Genomic DNA, 11746 nt, shown 5'->3' with positions numbered 1-11746 from the left:
TTTCAGGAAAGCCTTGAGTGGACGGCAGCAAGGATCCCTAACACTGGCTAGTACAAAGGGAAGTGACTGGAGAGCCTCTAGCACACAGAGGACCATCGCTCAAACTTTATCTATGGCCTGCCTTCGGTGCACATAGTGGAAGACCAGATTTTCAGAATAGAACATACATTCCCAAGTCTAGGGCTGGAAGCCTAATTCCTGTCTGCCACTCATTAAAACAATCTTTGTCACACAATTAATTTGGTAGCAAGCATAACTTCCATTCCTCCAACTCACTGAAACAGATAACATCTTCAATTTCCCATCGGGTATGTCTTGATATTTGTTACTTTCAAATCAGTTTGCTACTATTAATTAAATAACAAATCAGAAAATTACTTCTAAAATTATAAAAAAGCAAAACCCCCAGAACACACCCTCATGTGGTTAGAAACTGGTACCAGCACTTGCAAAACATCAAAGGCTTCTCTAAACATAGACTTTCATCAGTGATGCTGCAAGCCTTCATCTAATCTTTCATGATTTCCCATGCAGGAACATCAAAAGAGAAAGAAGAGAATAGCACTGTTCCAAAGCAACAGTGCTCTGTGTGAAAAGTATGTGTTTAGCTATAACACATAAAAAATATAAGTGGGAAATTATTATTTACATGAGACATATTTTAATAAACATCATCGTTATTTCTCTGTCTTTTCCTATAAGGAACAAGGATTTTTGCAGTTCAAAATCATGTCCAAAGCTCAAGCGATTTCTGGAAGAAAATGAAAAAGAATTAGAAATGTATAAGCCTTCAAAGCAGGAAGATCAATTTATGTTCATTTTTACCTACTGAAACACATTCTGCATATTTCATTGTTTCTGTCATCTTGTTATAATCCATCCAAAGAGTTTTCAAAGAACATTAAGTCCTGCAAATAAACAAACTGTGCATTAGATATGGAAGACACAAAAATGCAAAAATTACTATCAAAAGTCTTACTTGCAGGCTTTTGTTACATAAAGTATTTATATTAGTCAATCACTTTTTATCACTGCCACTGAGAAACAATTTTGGAGGGGGCAATCCAAAAATCTTAACTGTCATTTCTATCCTACTAAAAGCAAAATTTCTGAATTGTTGTTGGAATTTTAAAGCAAACACTTTTCAGTGAATAATTTAAATAGTATTATAATTGTGGGTTGTAATCTCTGATGTAAGTATCACACAGATGATTTTGAAACCATTTCATATTAACACAATTATGTTGGCAAAAGAGCTACACAGCAAGTATCAATTTCTAATTCTAAAAAACTTGCATCTTAACTTCATCTTTACCCCTACCACTGAGTGTTCTACTTCTCATATACTTCTAATGGTTATCTTCATGAGAGAATTTTTGTAGGAATTTTCATATGACCTGAAGGTCTTACATACAACACTCAACAGAATTGTTGAATTGGTTTGAAATTACCATTAAAAACAACACAACCTTTTTTTTTGGTTCATACACTTGTTCAAGCACAATAAGGGGTTTGGGGGACTTTGGTAGGTTTGACACGTATGTTGAGATTTGATCCTGCCATATAAAATATTGAACTGCATGTGTAATACTATTTAAACAGTTTAAGTAACAAAAATTTAAGAACATAAAAAAAGCAGACATAAAAAATTAAAATTTTCTAATTCATTTATCTTTTAGGTATTGGGTTTGGTTTTCCATGCACTTGCATTTTTCTAGTTCTCAGCTGACAGCAAGGGCCCCTTTGGCCCTGTCTGCACATCCACCTTGCACACTTACAATGAGGAAACAAGCACCAATCATGACTGCCTTGATCCTCACATCGAGATCTACAGGGACCTGGATCCCAAAGTTGGCGGTGTTGGTGAAGACGTTGTTGACAAATCCAGACCAATACTTGGAAATTTTGCCGATGGTAGTCATCTCATCGAGAGCTTTTACCTGCACAAAGGAAAAACAGGCACAGACATAAATGTAAACAAATCAAGTGCACACTGATGACATCTCCACAGAATTAATGACTGTGTCCTGACATGCTGAGTATGCTATAGTTGTCAGGTTCTCCTTTTATTCTTATTGCTGGGATGTTCTATTAGTGTCAAATTTCCCTTTATGAGTGGCACGCAAGAAAGGGTCTCAAGTCTGGAAGCATCAGCATCTTTAGAGCGGACAAAAAGTGGGAGAAAGCAATCTTGAAAGTTTATGCCAGCTTTACCTTTCTTTCACAGAGTTGTGGGTTTTTTCCAATCTCCTGTTTTTTATATTCTCCTAGCCCCACTGCTGTGGACCACTGTCCCCTCAGGGGACAGGCATGTTCCCAATTATGCCATCTGCATGTTTCTTACAGTATACTGAAATTTCAGACAATACCCATTGGAGTCTTCTAATATGGCTAATGAGCTGATAAATTGATAAACCAAAAAATTCCTTTATGATTCTTAACTAAGTTAAAGCACTTTGTTCACATCAGAAAACTCTGTAAAGGGTTTCTTCAAGTATCTCTCATTCTCCCTCTCAACTGAGAAATTTATTCAAAGTAGTAAAACTTTTAAATCGTTAACACTTGTACAAAACATACCTCAAAGTCAACATCTTCAAAACAGCCACAGGTTGCACATGGGCCAATTATTTTTAGCACATCTTCTCTGCTTTCATTCTGTATAGTAAACTTTGGCAGAAAAGGGTCCCAGTTCTGTACAACGTACCCAGCTACTGTACCTGGTGGGGACTGAACTTCTAACTAGCAAACAAAATAAAACAACAAAAAATGGTTTTAGCTGATTTTATATTAATGTATTTTTCCGTGATAGAGTATTGTTTATATAATGACAAGATATTTATCTACTGAATATAGTAACATACCTTTTTACCAAACATGGAACTGGATATTGCAGAACTGTCTAACAGTGTTGTTAAATACAGTGGACAATATGAACTCAAAAGCTGCACCAGAAACCAACATCTTACATACAATAAAACACTTTATAAAAGCTATAAACTGGGAAAAAATTTATGTATTCAGGCAGTATCCTACAGGCTTATTTTAAGTAGCTGTTCTACCAAAGGACCATTCCTTTAAAAATCCTGACAAGGATAAGTGCTAAGAAGGTAAGTGGATGAGCTAACCTGTAAATCATTTTCATAACACAAGAAAGATGTCTGAATAAAGGAGAGTCAAAAAATAGAGAGGAAAGACCTGATGCTCTATGGGATCCACATTTTTTACTCCAAGCAGCTTACTTCCATGTTCTGCCATTTCCCAGACATATATGGCCCTGAAGAGGCAGATCTTCAGGGGCTCATCCTCCTCAGAGATCTGCTCCAAGTCCCACCCCCAGAGCCCAGTGGCCTTCACAGTTTCCATCCTTCACCCTCCTGGAGTTCAGTGGGTGATCTCTGCCTGTGTCAGTGCAGGTAGTGTCCTGGGGTGTCACCCGACTGGAGAGACATCGCCAGACACCAAGGCTTTGTGTGGGATGTCAGCAAAGCCAGGTGCCCTGGAAGGGAGGAGGCACGCTGGGAACAGCACTGGTTCATCAAGAGCTGCGTCTACCCAAAGGCCTCCCGGGGCCGGGGGGCTGCCAATTCCTGAACTGCTCCCTGCCCATGGAGGAGCTGCACAGCGAAGGCATTTGGGATCCCCTCACCTCCTGCAGGAAGCAGGGGAAGCAGCAGCTGCTGCACCTCAGGGGTCTGATGACCCGGATCACCTCGCGGCCCGCGTTATCCGCAATCCTGATGGTGAAGGCCCTGACGGGCGAGCACAGCTTGCGGTCAAAGCAGCCGTTCTCTTCCACTGCAAAGTAAACTCTCTGTCCCAAGGGGTTCTTTATCTCGTATTTGCTGGAGGTCTCTGTGCCAAGTATGGCTAATAAAGCAAAACAAGCAGAACGTTAATTTAATATAATCTTTGTTATTGCTTTAGTATAATGTTAGTGTGTATATATATATATATATATGAGCATTTATTCTAGAAGTCTATGACAAAGATTGTTTAAAAAATTGTTTTGAAGTAGCAACACAAAGAAAATATACAAGTATAAGGAAATAGTAGTGCCAGGTCTGCATTTTGAAGGAATTAATACAGACTTTGATTTGTTGTACACTAAAGTACATATCACAACAGAGAATTCAGATCCTGAGTTTCGGTTTGGGCATTTTCTTGCTTTATCGTCTGTGAAAATTAACATCCTGAGACTATCCCACCTCAGTGACAAAGCTTTCACCCAGCAGGTTATTTGATAATTTTGAATGGGAGAAATACATTCTACAGTATTTTACTAGTAGTAAAGCTTTACAGTATTTAATATTTGTCCATTACTTTGAAATTCTGAGAAACTAAATAATTAGAAAATCTTTTGCTCCATTTTATGTTTTCTGACCTTCCTTTCTCTATTCGCTTTGTTTCTCATAGTATGTTACTTATTGTTAGATAAATTTTTCCATGGATTGGAAAGATGGTTAAGCTTTAATAACACTGAGAGGGAGGTGTCTGAGGGGGAGAATTTAGGACTGTTGTAGAGACTACTCACCCCCTCAGTGGTTTGCTGCAGAACAGGCAAACAATAAAGTGATCCTTCCCCACCCTATCACTGTGTAACAGCCTGACACAAGGGCAGCAGGAGGGTTCACAGTGACTTCAGTGAGCTGGGGGCAAGACTTGGTGCCTTTTGGGGACACCCATGTACCAGCACTGTTAAAGGGTGACAAGGATTGCACCATACCTTCCAGAAGATCCACTTGCTGATGGATAATTATCTGGTCCAGCTGCTTAAAAAAAAATAAACAAGATGGTGGGACTTGGACAGGTCTGGGGCTGCCAGTGGTCACATGTCTATTTTTAATGCTCATCTCCCTGTAATTAAGATTTCTTTCCTTACAGAGGTGCGCAGGTTGGGTGCCTGCAGGATATCTCAAGTCACACTTTGGACTTCTCTCTGAAATTATGGCTGAGGAATGTGACATTAGGTGCTGTGGCCATGTAATTCACCCACATGCTTGAAAAAAAGTAATCTTCACTGAGGGAATAAGGCAGATAATAGCAACAGAAAGCAGAATACACTCTTGCTCCTGTTGCTCTCTGTCAGAGGGGAAGCTCCTCACCCCAAATCCAAGGTTGGTGCTGGGCACCATGGCAGTGCAGGAGTGAATGAGCCTGGGCTCAAGCTTAAAATGTGCAGTGGCCACATCCCAAAGGACCTTGCTGGAGCAGCCCAGCAAGGCAGTCAGGGGATGCCAGCGATGGCACACACCAGCTTTAACGCTCTGATCTCAGGAACATGAGCCCTGCACCCTAAGTCTGGCAAATGGTCAAGCCAGGGTACCAGAATGAGCAAAACAACAATGAAACACTCAGCTGGCTGAAAATGTCTTCCTCTATGAGCTGGTTACAAATGCAGGGGAAAAACTGTTTGCCATGATACCTAGCTTTGCTGTGCTTATTGTCCCTCTGACATTATTCTTTCTTGGAGAACAGTTGTTAGCATTGTAAAACCAAGATTTAATTCCAGTCTACCTTTCAGTTTTATGTGACTTTTTTATGCCTATTTTATGTGACAGTTTTAGGCTTTACCAGTCTCTTTTCAGTAAATTCCTGATGAACAAACGCTTGGCACAGGGTTTTGCTGTTACTCACAGCTGCAGACACAAAGCACACAGTGACCTTCTGAGACCACCATTCCACAGCTCTCCAGAGCCTGGATATTTTAAAATTGATAAATCTTGCCTGGTACGTATTCAAACTGTTGCAGACATTTGTCACTTCTAGTCAGCTCCTGCAGCTAGTTCAGGCTGCAAAGAGAAGCTGGTAAAAAGCGCAACTTCTTTATCCCTTTCATTAATCTTGGAAATGTGCATGCCAGTAATTGAAATAATAAAAAATATTTAGATGTAAAAATATTCTCCCAAGAATCTTTGCTGTTTGCTTTTCGGGTCTCATGAGAGAGCTCTTGGAGCTCATGGGAAGGGCTCTGTTGATGGAAAGAGAATAAAAAAGTTAAAGATGGTAGAGCTATTTTAATATTTTAGTATTTATTTTAACATGGATTTCTTTTTTCCATGTAGACTTTCACAGGAAAAAGAAAATTAATGACCCTGAATTATAAAAAGCTTTGAGTGATTTTGGTTGATTGGTTTACTGTGACAACATATAAACAATGTTAAGACAACACAGCAGTACCACTTGTTATCCTTGTTTTGCCTTTCACTGGTTTCTGCAGGGCATTTATTCTGATGCATTTTTGTTGGGGCACTTGTGGATTGAGGGAATTCTGCACTTGCATTTGAAACACTCCAAGCCCTTCGGCTTAACAAGGGTCTGGCCCTCTTGAGCTCAGATATGTTAAAATTCCTTATACACAGCTAATTCTCAGTATTCAGTTCTGTGGGCATCAAATTTACATCTGATCAGTCTAACCAAGTCTAAACAAAGAAGATTTTTACAATAGTTAAAGCTGATTGGTGGCACAACATGCAGTTAAAATACTCAGAAAATTCTTCTCCAAGGTTACACCTGTCTATTCCTGCTGTGGGGAAAAGTTCATTTGATTTATGTTATGGTCACTGAACAAGTCTTTGAGCTACGGCTGTAATCTGGAAGACAGTAATGAGGTTTAGGTAACTTTTTTCTGTAGGAAGTAATTAAAGAGTGATAGAAAGCTGATGTGTTTGCTGAGGCAGCAGCAGTTTCTTGCCCTTCTCTGGTGCACCTCAAACAACAGATCAGAATCATTCCTTCACCTGAACTCACTGCAGGGTGTGGGTCTGCAGAGTGAAATGTTGCTGGCTGGCCTTTACCTACAGGACACACATTTTCCTTTTCTCTCATCCAACCCTTGGGTTGCTATTTAGAACAAGATTGTAGGGATCTCTCTGAGACTGACTAAATTTGAATCCTTGTACCAAACATGTCATATTGAGAAATACATTCATCTTTCTCAAATCTATCCAGTTATCTTGCCCAATCCTGCTGGAGAACATAATTTCTATTTGTTATTCTGTATTTATTCACAAGCACTCTCTATATAATCTTTTTTCTAGTAATGAAATTCTATAAATTAAATATGTCTCTTTCCCACAGTTTGTTTACTCTCCTAGGCACTCAGTATGGTTCCCTCTCCAATACTGTTGTTTTCAGTCTACACATAGAACAGATGGAGTCTGGTTTGAAAGGAGGTTCTCTATTCCCCGTGCACTTCCAGTAGCATCTCTCTGTGCCTGTTTCCAAGAGTTTGGACCCTCTTTTCCCCAATGCACACAGCACCAGAATGAAACACAATCTTCTAGAAATCTTCCCAGTAGCATAAATAATTTCCAAGTTCTGCTAGAAACATCTTCATTCAAGCATTTAATTCTGTGGAAATCTCTTAGTCCATGAGCATAAATCCCAAGGGATTACCCTAGCAGCTGTGAATCCCACCTGCATTCTGCAGGCAGCCCTCTCCCTGCTGGTGGGACCTCATTTATGCTCCATCCATCCTGAATGAGCCCCTTTCATCAGCCACACAGCCTGTGTGGCTTCAGCATCACACACTAAAACGTTCTGCAGCACACAGAAACTTGAGCTGTGGGAACTTGCCAGCCAGCAGCACTGCACACATGCCTCCCACTTTTCAGACTGCAGGGAAAACTGAGAATCCTTAGCAAGGGCTGCAGCACAGGCCAAGAATAAGTATGAATGAGGTCTTCAGTTCCAGCTGTAGATCTGAGAGTGACCTGCTCTTTTTTCTTAACATCAGATGCAAAGCTTCTATAAAATGGAGTGATAGTATTTGCTTGCCTACGTTGTCTGGGTAAATCTGAGGTGTAATTTGTGTTCATACAGGAGCCTGAATATGTAACCTGCCAAGTACTGACTAGCACAATCACTTTTAGACTAAAAAATGTCTTCCACGGTCTTTAAGCAAATGCTTGTGTAATTGACAACACATATCATTTTGTGCTCAGGCATCTTGAAATGAAAGTCATCACTCCACATGAAAGACTGCTTCTGAAGGGTCTCTCCATTTCATTAACTATCTAGGTAACTTAGCTCCAAATATAAAATACATTCAATTTCTGCTTCTATACAAAACTAGCAGAAATGTGTGCCTAAAATACACATCTTCAGTGAAGTGAACGTTTCCCAGCATCACCGAAATGCAAACACAGCAGAAGTGTATCAGAATTATGATCTGACTATGCTGGGGGCCTGATTCTGTCCCTGCCCATAACAGGCATGGCATGTGACACCTTACTCAGCATGTAAGAGTGGCACAATCCAGCCACATGTAAAACACAAACCTCAGTCAGCGTCAAAGCTACAGCAGGGAGGGACTCTCCTGGTAAAAAGGTTCAGGAGAAGATTAAACTTCTGGAGCAGATCTGCAGACCATCAGTGCTCTGAGCTCCAGGAGCTGAGAGATTTCACAGAGCAAAAGGGACAGCCACATGTTTAGCAGTAGGATGGAGAAGACTTAAGCATTCATTTTTCTTCCCCACCTATGACCTACTTCTCTGCCTCCATTTTCAAGCTTTTTCCTCTCTCAGGCATTAGCAGTTTCTTCCTCACACAGAGTTAATGCAAGTTTGTAGCCACTCAGACTTATGTTCACCTAATTTCTATAAAATTAATGGCAGCAATGAAGAAAAAGCTTCTTTCTCCTATGTTCCTTATCTCAGTAGAATCAAACAACAAAAAAGCCTCTCCATCTCAACCTACCCCACCCCCAAGAGGAAAAATCCAAACAATCTCATCCTCCAATGTATCAAAGCAACATAAAAGGAAAACATAACAATTCTAACAGTCAGAAAGATTCAGGACCTGGTTCAGGTACTCCAGACCAGGTGGCAAATTATGAGCGTGTGATGTCTGCTTCCAGAGACTTGTTGGGTCAACAGGCGCATTCTGTTGAGGAATGTCAGAAGAACCAGGGAGGTAATCCTTAAAGATTAATTTGGTTTGTCCCTGAGATTCTGCAGGGAAAAAAAAAAAAAAAAAAAAAAAAAAAAAAAAAGAGAGAGAAAAAACCCAGAAACATCAGGACCAAGGAGCATGTACCTTCTTGGATCAAAGCTGGAACAATAACATCATTGTGCATGTGACTGTATCAGTACTTCAAGTCAGGACCCAAAAGGAATCTTCTGATTGTCCCACACATTGAGCACTGACTATAAAGCTGCCTTAGGATGTGCAAAGGGGAATCACTGCAGATGAAGTTAAATCAAGAGATGTGGTCTTGGAGGGCACCTGATCTGCTCTGACAGCTGATGGTGACAAGGCTGGAGCTGGCCTGGACACACACAGGGTGGCCAGAAGCCCCTCAGCACAGGCTGCCCAGCCCTGATCCCTGTGAGCTGCCCTGTGTGCCCTGAGCTGCTGAGGGCTGGATCCCAGCAAGATGCTTTCCAGCATCCTGAGGGCATTCATAATTTCTCTTAACTAGAGATAACCTTTCCAGGGATCTCAGATTCCCCAAGCTGGATATTACAATGCTGATATCAAAGTCTACACAGCCTCTTATAGTGTATTATTCATTATTATCTTAATGAAAGGATCAGATATCATTATGCTGTGTTTTCTTGTTTGCTACCACAAGAAGTCGTTTAGGGCACAGTGATGGTGACCTTGGCCAGTGCTGTAAAGGCAATGAGAGCATTACTGCCACAGGCACCTGTAAATCCACACTGCTCCACAGGCACAGGCACCATCTCCCACAGCACAGTGACCACCTTAACCACTGGACTGCCAAAAAACTCCTGCTAGTTTTTCCAGGTACATTGTTCTTTGGCCTGCAGCAACACTGGTTCTGCAGGAACCAGAAGGAGCAAACTGAAGCTCCCCCCACCCAAATGGCAAATCCTTGATTGAGCTGAGCCCCTGTGATTTGGCAGGAAAGCAGTCCCCAAACTGATCATTTTTAGCTCATGTGTGACAATACTTAGACACAATGGGGTTTGAGGTCCAGAAGGAATTTTGGCTCTAAGTCTGAATATCTTTTTTGCTATTGTGGGTTTAAATGAGATCCTTTAGTATTTGAACTCACTGTGAAAGATTCATCATTCAATCATATTTTGATCTTAATTTGTCTTTGCAGCCACTGCTTTCTTTCAAAGTCTGAGACCACAGGAAGAACTAACCCCTTTGAATTTGTTGCTGGCTTTTAAAAATGTATAACTGGGTAATAAATATTTTATATGCTCTTCTGCATCATTTTACCTCACAGGGTTCTGTTACTGCCGTAACTCTTGTTGTTACATGAAATGCCATGAAGTAGCCCAGTGTTAGTGTTATTCTTGAATAATAAAGAAGAAAAAAAGACAACAAATTGCAGTTCTACCTGTCAAATTTTAAGCTATACAAAAAACAAACAGTAAATACATTAAATATTAATGACAATTTGAGCTAGTCTGACACTTTGTCTATTTTGGTGTATGATTCCCATTTCATTACTAGTATGGAGAACCTTAAAAGTTATCATATGATACAGTGAGTATTCTGTACAAACATAATTTGTAGAGTTGCATATTCCTGAAAGAGGCGAATTGTCAAGTTCCTTCACACTAAAAACCATATTCCACACCATTACAATTTAACCATTTTTCTAACTGATAAACATCAAAAATATGCAAAAGCAGATTTCTCTTATATGGTTAAAACTAAACAAAATTTAAAACAAAAAGTCCTATATTGCAAGAGTACAACAATGCTACAAAACCTGCTTGCTCCTGTGTACCTTTCAGTGCTCTAATGCAGAATGTCTTGAGTGTTTTGAGGGCAAGAAGGAGGGATAAATATTTGGCAAACCTAGACAGACAGTGCTGAAACTCCCTGGGCCAACACGTGCCTGTGCACATGCCTACAGAATGACCTCTGTGGAGTTGCACTCAAGAGAAAAAGAGATTTGTATCCTTCTGCTTAGTTGAAGCATTTGAAAACCTGGAGAAAATGAATTGTGAAGGCTGCTTAGATCAAATGCTGCAAGTCTGCCCATTGCTCTGAGTACTCAACGGGCTACTGCTAAAGTCAGTGTGTGACAGACACACCCAGGTAGGAGTAATCTGATTAAATTCAGTTATTATTATTCTTCACATGGGGTTATCAGGTCTCTGGCCAGTTTTGAATATGGAAAGCATTTGCTGATGTAGTATTTTCAAAGTGAAATAGGGAAGAACTGTGCAAAAAATAGTGGTACCCTTGGCTCAGTACCCACCCTTGCCAGGCTTTCTGTACAGACAGGTTTAAACACAAAGACACCAACACTAAATTTTCTGACTGAATGCAGAGACTAACATTTTATAATGTATTTTATTCAAATAACATCCTACTGTAGATTTTAGTCTCCTTAGGAGCCTCTTGGATGCTAGATGCTGAAAAATTAAAGGAAGACAAAACAACTGTGCTTTGACTGATGTGGTTTCATCCTGAAACACTCATTTCATCAGACTGCTGATTGCTGGAAACGCACAAGACTGTAGTTTTCTGTAAACACGATCTAAAAATACAGACTACAGATGCACTTACCTTGAGAGGCCATGAAGCTTCCCGAGCTACTTCTTCAAAGGAAGCGGGGTTAAAAGAAAAGGCTTTTCTTGTTGCAGCAAATAAAAAAGGCGCACAGCAGGCACAGCACTTCAGAGGGTGGGTGTCTGTCTCCTCGCTCTCAGCCTGCAGAGCGCGGCGGGAGCGGCTCTGTCCGCCCGACCCAGCGCCCGTCCGGGCAGGGGAAAGAGGGAAAAGAGGGAAAAGAGTTCAGCCAACGCGCAGAGAC

At 40.6% G+C, this 11746-nt stretch overlaps 1 protein-coding gene across 1 annotated transcript; it reads right to left on the bottom strand.

Annotated features, from left to right (window-relative positions):
• Positions 1–869: 869 nt before the first annotated feature.
• LOC121357958 (phospholipid scramblase family member 5-like) lies at positions 870–11512 on the bottom strand. The gene is made up of 7 exons (XM_041475724.1): positions 11500–11512; positions 8800–8951; positions 4724–4766; positions 3647–3867; positions 2578–2739; positions 1779–1940; positions 870–908 (listed from the first exon to the last, which is right to left on the bottom strand). The coding sequence occupies exons 1-7, from the start codon at positions 11510–11512 to the stop codon at positions 870–872; spliced, it is 792 nt and encodes a 263-aa protein (XP_041331658.1).
• Between the last annotated feature and the right edge of the window lie 234 nt (positions 11513–11746).

The sequence above is a fragment of the Pyrgilauda ruficollis genome, unplaced genomic scaffold, assembly GCF_017590135.1.
Source record: "Pyrgilauda ruficollis isolate IOZ18807 unplaced genomic scaffold, ASM1759013v1 scaffold36, whole genome shotgun sequence".
NCBI lineage: Eukaryota > Metazoa > Chordata > Aves > Passeriformes > Passeridae > Pyrgilauda > Pyrgilauda ruficollis.
The sequence above is the reverse complement of the archived record's forward strand: the minus strand, read 5'-3'. Positions and strand labels throughout refer to the sequence as shown.